The 13491-nt window shown below is 42.4% G+C and overlaps 1 protein-coding gene across 1 annotated transcript in view; it reads left to right on the top strand.

The window, feature by feature from the left end:
- Positions 1-13491, top strand: part of LOC118375248 (chloride channel protein 2-like) — a 118754-nt gene that overhangs the window by 80229 nt on the left and 25034 nt on the right. Inside the window, 3 exon segments of the mRNA XM_052463588.1 lie at positions 12859-12905; positions 12908-12942; positions 13228-13383. Of these exon segments, the coding sequence (XP_052319548.1) occupies positions 12859-12905; positions 12908-12942; positions 13228-13383 (238 nt within the window).

Here is a 13491-nt window from a genome sequence, read left to right as displayed (position 1 = left end):
GTGTATAAAAAGCAAGCACACAGCCATGCAATCTCTAAAGACAAACATTGTCAGTAGAATGGCCTTACTGAAGGGCTCCGTGACTTTCAATGTGGCACTGTCATAGGTGGCCACCTTTCCAACAAGTCAGTTCATCAAATTTGTGCCCTGCTAGAACTTCTCCGGTCAACTGTAACTGTTGTTATTGTGAAGTAGAAGCATCTAGGAGCAACAATGGCTCAGCCGTTAAGTGGTAGGCCACACAACCTCACAGAACGGGACCGCTGAAGGCTGAAAAGCGTAGCGTGTTAAAATCTTCTGTCATCGGTTGCAGCACTCACTACCAAGTTCCAAACTACCTCAAGAAGCAACGTCAGCACAAGAACTGTTCGTACAGAGCTTCATGAAATGGGTTTCCATGGCCGTACTCAAGCCTACGGTCACCATGCACAATTTCAAGTGTCGGCTGGAGTGGTGTAAACTTTGCCGCCTTTGGACTCTGGAGCAGTGGAAACGTGTTCTCTGGAGCTAAAACGCTCAAATTTGTGTATACACTTCACATTTGTGTTCTGATGGTGTCACTGAGTAGGCTGATACCCATTTCATGGACCCAAGATCCGTAGGTAAAGCTGGACGTTGCAATATGAATGTTCAATAGGCTGAATAGGGAGGGGATTTTAGTCAAAGTCCTGCAATAATGGCTACAATGCTAATATTTGTGTAAACTCTTCATAGTTGTGAACATTTCATGGATCCAAGATCCTTCGGGAAGGTTGTATAATGCATACAGTAGTCCTTCAATTCTGAAGTCTAACAGAGCCTAAATGTTATTTTAAACTGATATATAAATTCAAAAAAAGACTGACTTTTTTAAACAACATTCCAAACCTGTGAAGCATTATCTAGTCTAAATATGGCATGATTCCAATATTTGTATCCGTTTGCGTCAGTTTCATGGGGTACTTTTATTTTCAAGATGAATGCAAATTCCACTATTGTGGCTCATAGTTATTGTGACCGATCAACCAATGGTGTGTTAGATTCCACCCACAGACATTTGATTGATGTTACCATATTGGAGAAAAAACTACATGAATGAATAAAGATAAAATATTAAAATGAATGACATTTTGAGTAATTAGATAATATATACAGATATGTAGAGAAAATGTATTCATTTTAGTCAGTATTTTGTATTTCCTTGCTCATTTAATTGTGTGGATTTATTTATCTGTATCTGTGTATTTATTTATAATTGTGGCAGGTTTAGTTCTCTACACACACACACGGCGGCTCGCCTTTATATGTGAACCCCACGCTGCATCCCCCTAGGAAAACACTGTTGAGAGTTTGAATAGTACAACGTTCAATTTCGACATTTGGTAGTGCATCAGCAGTTCTCTCAAGTCCAGTTTGGGTCCATTTAAAAACTGCTTTGTTGCAAGGTATCGTCTCTATAATTTCCCTAGCGGCCTGAGATCTTTCATACCTGAACAGCAGTGTATTATATAAAAGATGAACAGAAAGGGAGAGACAACTTGTAAAAGTTGGACACCATTCCTTTAAGAGCAGACGTGTCAGTTGATTGGGAGGGTCTTTCTAATGGCCACGTAAACTGGAAACCTGAATGTTATGAACAGGAACAATCCTTTAGACTTATTCACAAAGCTACATCTACTCTCCAGTCAATGTTGACTTTTTTCTAATAATAAGAAGAGAAAGAGCAAAGTCAACACATGCTGAGGTGAGTAGAAAGAAAAAAGACATGATAATTGTTTGACATGTCCCATGATTGGACACCTACTCATTCAAGGGTTTTTCTTTATTTGTACTATTTTCTACATTGTAGAATAATAGCGAAGACATCAAAACTATGAAATAACATATAGAATCAAATCAAAATAGATGAACAGCTCAAATAATAAAAGAGAAATGACAGTCCATCATTACCATGAAGGTCAAGTCAATCTGGAAATTTTCTAGAACTTTGAAAGTTTCTTCAAGTGTTGTTGCAAAAACCATCAAGCACTATGATGAAACTCGCTCTCATGAGGACTGCCACAGGACAGGAAGACCCAGAGTTACCTCTGCTGCAGAGGATAAGTTCATTTGAGTTAACTGCACCTCGGATTGCAGCCCAAATAAATGCTTCACAGAGTTCAAGTAACAGACACATCTCAACATCAACTCTTCAGAGGAGACTGCATGGATCAGGCCTTCATGGTCAAATTTCTGCAAAGAAACCACTGCTAAAGGACACCAATCATAAGAAGAAACTTGATAGGGCCAAGAAACACAAGCAATGGACATTAGACCAGTGTAAATCTGTCCTTTGGTCTGATGAGTCCAAATTTGAGATTTTTTATTTAGCTAGGCAAGTCTGTTAAGAACAAATTCTTATTTTTAATGACTGCCTAGGAACAGTGGGTTAACTGCCTGTTCAGGGGCAGAACGACAGATTTGTACCTTGTCAGCTCGGGGATTTGAATTTGCAACCTTTCGGTTACTAGTCCAACGCTCTAACCACTGGGCTACGCTGGGGCGGCAGGGTAGCCTAGTGGTTAACTGACTTGCCTAGTTAAATAAAAAATCTCAAAAAGACACCGGTTGTAACCAAAAATCTCAAATTTGGACTCATCAGACCAAAGGACAGATTTACACTGGTCCAATGTCCATTGCTTTTGTTTCTTGGCCCTATCAAGTTTCTTCTTATGATTGGTGTCCTTTAGCAGTAAATCTAGCGGGTCTGTCATAATATACTAGAGACCGTAAATCTAGCGGGTCTGTCATAATATACTAGAGACAGTAACTCTAGATGGTCTTTCGTAATATAATTGAGACAGTAGATCTAGCTTGTCTATCATAATATAATTGAGACAGACCAGCTGAATCTACTGTCATAATATAGTAGAGACATTAGATCTAGCTGGTCTGTCATAATATAGTAGAGACATTAGCTCTAGCTAGTCTGTCATAATATAATTGAGACAGTAGATTTAGCTGGTCTGTCATAATATAGTAGAGACATTAGATCTAGCTGGTCTGTCATAAAATAGTAGAGACAGTAAATCTACAGTCAATCACGGACTACAAGAAGAAACCCAGCCCAGTCACTGACCAGGATGTCTTGCTCCCAGGCAGACTAAATAACTTTTTTGCCCGCTTTGAGGACAATACAGTGCCACTACATGCGCAGACCAGCTGGCCGGTGTGTTTACGGACATATTCAATCAATCCCTATACCAGTCTGCTGTTCCCACATGCTTCAAGAGGGCCACCATTGTTCCTGTTCCCAAGAAAGCTAAGGTAACTGAGCTAAACGACTACCGCCCCGTAGCACTCACTTCCGTCATCATGAAGTGCTTTGAGAGACTAGTCAAGGACCATATCACCACCCTACCTGACACCCTAGACCCACTCCAATTTGCTTACCGCCCAAATAGGTCCACAGACGACGCAATCTCAACCACACTGCACACTGCCCTAACCCACCTGGACAAGAGGAATACATTTACATTTACATTACATTTAAGTCATTTAGCAGACGCTCTTATCCAGAGCGACTTACAAATTGGTGCATTCACCTTATGACATCCAGTGGAACAGTCACTTTACAATAGTGCATCTAAATCTTAAAAGGGGGGGGGGGTGAGAAGGATTACTTATCCTATCCTAGGTATTCCTTAAAGAGGTGGGGTTTCAGGTGTCACCTATGTGAGAATGCTGTTCATCGACTACAGCTCGGCATTCAACACCATAGTACCCTCCAAGCTCGTCATCAAGCTCGAGACCCTGGGTCTCGACCCCGCCCTGTGCAACTGGGTACTGGACTTCCTGACGGGCCGCCCCCAGGTGGTGAGGGTAGGCAACAGCATCTCCTCCCCGCTGATCCTCAACACGGGGGCCCCACAAGGGTGCGTTCTGAGCCCTCTCCTGTACTCCCTGTTCACCCACGACTGCGTGGCCACGCACGCTCCAACTCAATCATCAAGTTTGCGGACGACACAACAGTGGTAGGCTTGATTACCAACAACGACGAGACGGCCTACAGAGAGGAGGTGAGGGCCCTCGGAGTGTGGTGTCAGGAAAATAACCTCACACTCAACGTCAACAAAACTAAGGAGATGATTGTGGACTTCAGGAAACAGCAGAGGGAACACCCCCTATCCACATCGATGGAACAGTAGTGGAGAGGGTAGCAAGTTTTAAGTTCCTCGGCATACACATCACAGACAAACTGAATTGGTCCACTCACACTGACAGCGTCGTGAAGAAGGCGCAGCAGCGCCTCTTCAACCTCAGGAGGCTGAAGAAATTCGGCTTGTCACCAAAAGCACTCACAAACTTCTACAGATGCACAATCGAGAGCATCCTGGCGGGCTGTATCACCGCCTGGTACGGCAACTGCTCCGCCCTCAACCGTAAGGCTCTCCAGAGGGTAGTGAGGTCTGCACAACGCATCACCGGGGCAAACTACCTGCCCTCCAGGACACCTACACCACCCGATGTTACAGGAAGGCCATAAAGATCATCAAGGACATCAACCACCCGAGCCACTGCCTGTTCACCCCGCTATCATCCAGAAGGCGAGGTCAGTACAGGTGCATCAAAGCTGGGACCGAGAGACTGAAAAACAGCTTCTATCTCAAGGCCATCAGACTGTTAAACAGCCATCACTAACATTGAGTGGCTGCTGCCAACACACTGTCATTGACACTGACCCAACTCCAGCCACTTTAATAATGGGAATTGATGGGAAATGATGTAAATATATCACTAGCCACTTTAAACAATGCTACCTTGAATAATGTAGGGTAAGTAACATTATATATCTCATATGCATACGTATATACTGTACTCTATATCATCGACTGCATCCTTATGTAATACATGTATCACTAGCCACTTTAACTATGCCACTTTGTTTACTTTGTCTACATACTCATCTCATATGTATATACTGTACTCGATGCCATCTACTGTATGCTGCCCTGTACCATCACTCATTCATATATCCTTATGTACATATTCTTTATCCCCTTACACTGTGTATAAGACAGTAGTTTTGGAATTGTTAGTTAGATTACTTGTTGGTTATCACTGCATTGTCGGAACTAGAAGCACAAGCATTTCGCTACACTCGCATTAACATCTGCTAACCATGTGTATGTGACAAATAAAATTTGATTTGATTTTGATTTGATTTGATCTAGATGGTCTACTGTAATATAATAGAGACAGTAGATGTAGCTGGTCTGTCATAATATTGTAGAGACAGATCTCGCTGGTCTGCATAATATAATTGAGGCAGTAGATCTAGCAGGTCTATTATAATATAAAATAGGCAGTAGATCTAGCTGGTCTGTCATAATATAATAGAGACAGTAAATCTACCTGGTCTTTCGTAGTATAATTGAGAGAGTAGATCTAGCTGGTCTGCCATAATATAATTGAGACGGGAGATCTAGCTGGTCTGCCGTAATATAATTGAGGCAGTAGATATAGCTGGTCTGTCATAATATAAATCAGACAGTATATCTCGCAAGTCTATCATAATATATTAGAGACTGTAGATGGTCTGTCATAATATAATAGAGACAGTAAATCTACCTGACTTTCGTAATATAATTGAGACAGTAGATTTAGCTGATATGACATAATATAATAGAGACTAGAACTAGCTGGTCTGTCATAATATAATAGAGACAGTAGATGTAGCTGGTCTGTCATAAAATAATTGAGACAGTAGATCTAGCTGGTCTGTCATAATATAATAGAGATGGTAGATCTAGCTGGTCTGTAGTAATATAATAGACAGTAGATTTAGCTGTTCTTTCATATTATATAAAAGAGACTGTAGATCTAGCTGGTCTGCCATAATATAATAGAGACAGTTTATATAGCTGGTATGTCATAATATAATTGAGACAGTAGCTCTAGCTGTTATGTCAAGTTATAATAGAGACAGTATATCTACTTGGTCTGTCGTAATATAATAGAGACAGTAGATAGAGCTGGTCTGTTGCAATATGATAAAGACAGTAGATAGAGCTGGTCTGTCATAATATAATAGAGACAATAGATATAGCTCGTCTGTTGTAATTTAATACAGTAGTAGCTGGTCTGTCATAATATAAATGAGACAGTAGATCTAGCTGGTCTGCCATAATTTAATTGAGGCAGTAGATCTAGCTGGTCTGTCATAATATAATAAAGACAGTTAATCCAGCTGGTCCTTCGTAGTATAATTTAGACAGTAGATCTAGCTGGTCTGCCATAATATAACAAAGAAAATAGATCGAGCAGATCTGTCATAATATAATTGAGACAGTAGATCTAGCTGGTCTGTCATACTAAAATAGAGACAGCACATCTAGCCTGGTCTGTCTTAATACAATAAAGACAATAGATGGTCTGCCATAACATAATAGAGACAGTAGATGTAGCTGGTTTGTCATAATATAGTTGAGATGCAGAGTAGGTGAAGGGATGATCTCCACATGTGTGGTTCCTACTGTGAAGCATGGAGTAGGAGGTGTGAGTGTGCTTTGCTGGTGACACTGTCATTGTGGGCAAGCTACATTTGAAGAGTCTATAATATGTTTTGATTTGACTAACACTTTTGGTTACTACATGATTCCATATGTGTTATTTCATAGTTTTGATGTCTTCACTATTATTCTACAATGTAGAAAATAGTAAAAAAGAAAAACCCTTGAATGAGTAGGTGTGTCCAAACTTTTGACTGGTACTGTATGAAACAGTGTATTATTATATTGTTCACACTGACAAACAATTCAATGATAAAAATAAAAACATTTTTTAAAGAATTACTTATTTCAGAGGGGCCAAAACAGATGTAGTTTTCTTTGGTCTGTTCTCAGCTATGGCTTCCTCTGAAGAGCAGCTCCAGTGTTCTATCTGTCTGGATGTGTTCGCTGAGCCAGTCACCACTCCCTGTGGACACAACTTCTGCAAGGCCTGTATCAGAGGATACTTGGATAGCACTGACGTGTGCAAGTGTCCCACATGTAAAAATACAGTTCATAAGAGACCAGATCCCTTTTTCAATACTTTCACTTCTGTGAAGGCTGCTCAAGTCAAGGAGTTAGCTCCAGTTCATGTCACACTCATCACCTCAGGACAAGCCCAAACCACAACCCTCAACAAATCTGGAGAAGTACCATGTGACATCTGCACAGAGACAAAGCACATGGCCCTGAAGTCCTGTCTGATGTGTCTGACCTCTTATTGTGAGGCTCACCTGGAGCATCATCGGATAGTGGTGTCTTTAAAGAAGCACAAGCTGACTGACCCTGTGGAGAACCTGGAAGACTGGGTGTGTAAGAAGCATGAGAGACCCCTGGAGCTGTTCTGTAAGAGAGACCAAGCATGTGTGTGTCAGTTCTGCACCGAGACAGACCACAAGACTCATAAGACTGTCCCCATAGAGGAAGAGTATGGAGAGAGGAAAGCTCAGATGGGGAAAAGTAAGGATACATTTCAGAAGATGATCCAGGAGAGACTGAAGAAGGTTAAGGAGATTGAACAGGCAGTAGAGCTCAGCAAGAGAGATGCAGAGAGAGAGATAGCAGACAGTTTGCAGGTATTCGCTGCTCTGGTTCGTTCCATTGAGAGAAACCATGCTGAGCTCATTGAGGTGGTTGAGGAGAAGCAGAAAGCAGCCGAGAGACAGTCTGAAAGGCTCATTGAAGAGCTGGAGCAACAAATCACTGAACTTAAGAAGCACTGAGCTGGAGCACCTCTCAGATATTAAGGACCACCTCCACCTCCTTCAGAGCTCCACATCCCTCTATACCACCCTTCCACCTACCAAGAACTGGTCTGGTGTTCACAGCGATCTGTGTGTTGGGACTGTGAGGAGAGCTGTGTCTCAACTGGAGGAGACACTCAATAAAGAGATGGAGATGTTTCCTCAAATCAAGCTGAAGAGGATGCAGCAGTGTGCAGTGGATGTGACGCTGGAACCTGACACAGCATGTCCTTATCTTATCCTGTCTGAGGACCGGAAAGAAGTGAGATATGGAGCCATAAAGCAGGAACTCCCTGACAACCCAGAGAGGTTTGATTGTCATCCCCGTGTGTTAGGAATGGAGAGGTTCTCTTCAGGGAAATTCTACTATGAGGTACAGGTGAAGGAGAAGAGTTGGTGGGCCTTAGGAGTAGCTAGAGAGTCCATCAACAGGAAGGGGATGAATGTACTGAGTCCTGAATTTGGAGCCTGGACTATAGAGCTGAGGAATAGGAATGAGTATGGAGCTCGCACTGAGCTTGTAGTTCCCCTCACCATGAGAGAGAAGCCCCAGAAAGTGGGCGTGTTTGTAGATTATAACAAGGGTCAGGTCTCCTTTTACGATGTGGAGGCCAGGTCTCATATCTACTCTTTCACGGACTGCACCTTCGCTGAGAGACTACCCACTGTTGTCTTCACCTGATCCTATCTTCTCTCCCATCATGTCTGAGTTTAGTCAATAGGAAATTCATTCACAGGAAAGCACAGCGATGTGCCCTCATGAATGTGTTTATAGATTGTTATCTATGGTCAGATTGTATAATTAAGCAGTAAGGCCCGAGGTGTGGTTTATTGGACAATATTTTTTGACCTGTCAAACACTTACAGTATGTATAGTGTAACTATATACACATCAATAACACAATACATGAAGAGAAAACACAAAAAGCTAAACAATGATACAAACACATTCTTCAGTAAAAAAATACGGAAGCAGCCTTTAGCAGTGGTATATTGGCCATATACCAAAAGGGAAAGGGGATACCAAGTCAGTTGCACAGCTAAATTAATTCAACTGAAATGTGTCCACATGTAACCCAACACCTCTGAATCAATCCATGTCATCATCGCCCAGGGAGCAGTTATTGTGGGGGTTAACTGCCTTGTTCAAGGGCAGAATGACAGATTGTTCCACCTTGCCCGGCTCGAGGTGACTATTATAAACCGGTTACCATGAATATAACAATAAACAATTATTTTTGCGTCATGCCTGTGGTATATTGTCTGATATACACATGGCTGGAATGCTGTTTCCGCCAATCAGCATCCAAGACCCAAACTACCCGGTTTATGATGGATGCTTCTCCAATGTCTTAAATATAAATTGCTATGAAAAAAAATCAAAAAAGTTGTCTCTAGTCCATGTGCCATTATTTTTCTTCCTGTACAAAATACATATGCCCCTCATTCCTCCCCTCATTGTATAAAGAGTTAGGGCCAGCTCGCTGTCATGCCAAAATGTCCCCCGGCCAAAAAGTGTCCCCCTCTGCGTTACAATGGGATTCTATAAACTACGTCCGTTGCTATATCAACGGTGTGATGGCAAAATGATTACAATTTTGGATATCATTACAGCCTAAATGATGTTCTTTTCATCATCACTATGCAAACAAGGCTGATTTCTATTACAATTTTGCTGTTTAAACAAGTTGTTTAGCTAATAAAATGAAAACATTACTTCTAACTACTTTTGGATACCTTGTTAACATTACATGAAATCCAATGCTTAAACGTTGCTACGTTTTGGAAATGTCAAATAAAACATGTAATCTGCTTGACACATTAAAGTTACCTTACAGATCATGAAGTCGGATCATTTCCACGCCATTCATATGCAAATCCATTTGATTCATACACTGGCTTGTCTGGCTGTCATGTTTTATTTTCACCTGCCCTTCCCTACACTGAAATATCATTTCAGTAGTCCTCTATCTTGATTTTTTAAAACTCTAACTCACATAGCTCATCAGTACACCCTTGGGGTTGAAAATATATGTATATATTGTCGGTCCTAGGATACAACAATGAAAACCAACCTGGCAATATTTAAGATTATAATACATACACTTTGATATTTTTTGGTACAGTTGTGTTATTCATTTATTTGCAGATGTTTTTGTATGCTCACATGGTAATCAGACTAAATGACTGAATTCTGGTGTGTGGGATATTGAGGAGGTGGTTGCTGTGTGTGTGGGATATTGAGGAGGTGGTTGCTGTGTGTGTGGGATATTGAGGAGGTGGTTGCTGTGTGTGGGGGATATTGAGGAGGTGGTTGCTGTGTGTGTGGGATATTGAGGAGGTGGTTGCTGTGTGTGTGGGATATTGAGGAGGTGGCTGCTGTGTGTGTGGGATATTGAGGAGGTGGTTGCTGCTGTGTGTGGGATATTGAGGAGGTGGTTGCTGCTGTGTGTGGGATATTGAGGAGGTGGTTGCTGCTGTGTGTGGGATATTGAGGAGGTGGTTGTTGCTGCTGTGTGTGGGATATTGAGGAGGTGGTTGCTGTGTGTGTGGGATATTGAGGAGGTGGTTGCTGTGTGTGTGGGACATTGAGGAGGTGGTTGCTGTGTGTGGGGGATATTGAGGAGGTGGTTGCTGTGTGTGTGGGACATTGAGGAGGTGGTTGCTGTGTGGGGGGGATATTGAGGAGGTGGTTGCTGTGTGTGGGGGATATTGAGGAGGTGGTTGCTGTGGGAATGTTCTGCCTGTCACTTGTTCTCAACGGGCAGCCAGTTTCGGAAGGGGGACGTGACTGCAAAAGTCCAGGCACTGCTGCTCTGAGTATTTGCAGTACTAGTGTTTTTAGTTAATCTGTGTATCTCACATATGATGTGCCCAGTATGATAGTTTTCTTGCTCTTTCTTAGCAGATAATGACAACTTGACAATAACAGTAGCTGATGTAAATGAAAAGTTGCAGGGTGGTTGGTAATGGAGGACATCAGGTGGATCCACGTTTGGGTGTTGGGCAGAACCCCTAGGCCCTGGAGAACAGGAGCAGAATAAAGGGAACAGGGTAGGAGACAAAGATGTAAACAGTAAAGTTACACTTTACTGTGCAAAAATGTGGTGAATTAGTGCAGTGTTATAAATGGGAGATATGTACTTTTCAACACTTGGAAGGTATAGCCTATCTCAAGCTGGTCCCCATCCTGACTCAGAGCTCAGAGAATCAGACTGATCCGAACTCACTGGTTCTGGTGGATGGGATACCTCCTGGGGGGCTTGGACGGTCGATGGTCCTAAAGACATTTGGAGAGAAATTGAAGAGATACATTTTTATAAGCTCAGCATAACTACCCTTTCTTGCTTTCTCTAATGTCAACCAAACTTAACATACTTTGTCTATTGGCGTCAGTGGTCGACCGGCCAACTGGAGAAGTTGTTGGCTTCCCCCGAGGTAACCAGAAGATAATGAGAAAAATATTAGTGTTAGGGAAACTAAAACAAGCTTCAGGTTATTTTATGTGCAAATACAAATAGTTATCTGAGATTTGTTATATTCACTTTAATAGATGATGACCCCAGCTAGGAGGTGAAAGAGCAGTGAGGTTTCCCAGGTCTCGCCTTCCTTTGGTCCTTCTTCCAAACCAAGTCATTCGCTCACATGTCGTAGCGCTTGAGGCCCTTCTTGACTCTGCTCCGGTAGCCCTCCCTTTTCTCCTGCACCTTGTCCATGTTCAGTCTCACCTTGATTAAGAAGAATAAGTGAAATTATATTTCATATTACAAATACATTTCTTACATATCTCTTGGAGGGCCAGAAAAAAAGTTAACAGTGGACAATAATTTTTACCTCGTCAAAGAATCTCCACATCCTTCTCAGTCCGTGCCTGAATGTGGTCCTCAAAGGCGTTCTGATCTGGTTCGACAACTTCCACCACATCAGGTGTGGGGATCTGAAAGGACGTTATACAAAAATAGCAATAGACAAACACTAAGTCGATTACACATTTGAAAGACAGTATATGCAGTGCTTGTACATTATATACAATTGCATTGTTTATCCCAGTCAACAGCTGTGGCTCCCGTCCATACTCTGCCTGGATGCTGCTGTTGTGTGCAAAGAGAATTACCTTCAGGTTGTTCTCCCACTCTTCCTGGTACCAATCAAGGGACTTATCCATAGCAGTCTTGAGGGTCTGGTTGGTCCATTCACCAAACCATGTACCATGGAAAAACAAACTAATTGTAAAAAATCAAAATAAAACACTGGTGACAGAATATAACATCCGCACCTTGTTCCAGCATTCATGACCTCGGTCCCACAAGATGACCTCAGGAGAACCGTGGGTGTTGAAGATGTCCATCATTACCTTGGAGGTGGCATTGCCAGTCCACCTCCTTGATCGGTATCATAACTAGCAACATGTGGATAGCCTATTTAGAGTGTTGGGCCTGTAACCGCAAGGTTGCTGGATCGAATCCCTGAGCTGACAAGCTAAGAATCTGTCGTTCTGCCCCTGAGTAAGGCAGTTAACCCATTGTTCCCCTGGCGCCAAAGATGTGGATGTCGATTATGGCAGCCACCCACACCTCTCTGATTCAAAGGGGTTGGGTTAAATGCAGAAGACACATTTCAGTTGAATACATTCAGTTGGACAACTGACTAGGTATCTCCCTTTCCCTGTATGGAAAATGGTTGTTGAAAAATCGTTGTACATAGTTAAATCCGTCCAGTTATCTAATAGAAGTTAACTGCTTAACGTTACCCTGAATTGTGAATTTCTCTGAATGTTGCGCCTCTTGTCGAGATCAGTGGTGCCTTCATAGTACTTCGCCTGGTTGGAAATATACAAGAACATCTCAGTGGGATACCATTGAAGTGCAAGCTACATACAAACAGAAAGCTACAATAATAGTTACAGTAGCTAGCTAACGTTAGCTAAATAAAACTATTTTAGCTAACGTTAGCTGGGGGGGGAACACTTTTTGGCAGTGGGACATGACAGGCCCTTGACCACTAGAGGGGCACCCAGTAAAAAAAAAATGCTTGGGGACACTGAAAAGGCTAGAGCTGGCCACACACAAACATTAATGAACCCACAGCTCCTCTCTCCCTGTCAGACGTCTGGTGTTTCCTGCCATGGTCACCTTGATCATCTCAACCCTTACCTTCCCCCTGGGTTTGGACAGTTCATGGCTGGACAGGTCAGTAGTTCCACTTTTTAAATATCTGTGCCTGTTAACAACAATGTATGATACACCTTTCAAAGTATTGTAACATAACAGGGATGCATCTCAATTGTCTAAAGCAGCCTCTTCTCCTCGTGGAGGCTACTTCATTTTCTCTGTGAAAGGACGTGTCCTGTGTGGTCTTCACCTATCCTCTTCGATCAGTGAAGGGAAGGAGATAAGGAAAGGAAGCCAATTTAAGCTATTGAGATTGATACAGTATATGCCAATCCTAACAGTTGTCTGTCCTTGTCTCCTCAGCTGACGCAGCATGAGTCACTGGTGGCGTTGTTGGACAACCGCACGTGGTCTCGCCAGGGTGTTGCCGAGGAGTTTGACTACATCAGCCACTCCCACGCCTGGAAACACCCCCAGGTCAATGTCTTCATCACTCTCATCTTCTTCATTGTGATGAAGGTACGTGTGTGTTTTAAACTAGAGAGTTTTTGTGTGTGGGTTTGGGAGAAGCGAGTCAGATTTGTTTGTGATTGTGTTGGTGTGAAAATTAGGATACTATGCCTCTAT

The sequence above is a fragment of the Oncorhynchus keta genome, chromosome 15 (genome assembly GCF_023373465.1).
Source record: "Oncorhynchus keta strain PuntledgeMale-10-30-2019 chromosome 15, Oket_V2, whole genome shotgun sequence".
NCBI classification, from domain to species: domain Eukaryota; kingdom Metazoa; phylum Chordata; class Actinopteri; order Salmoniformes; family Salmonidae; genus Oncorhynchus; species Oncorhynchus keta.
Note: the sequence above shows the minus strand (reverse complement) of the source record. Positions and strands in the feature narration are given on the sequence as shown.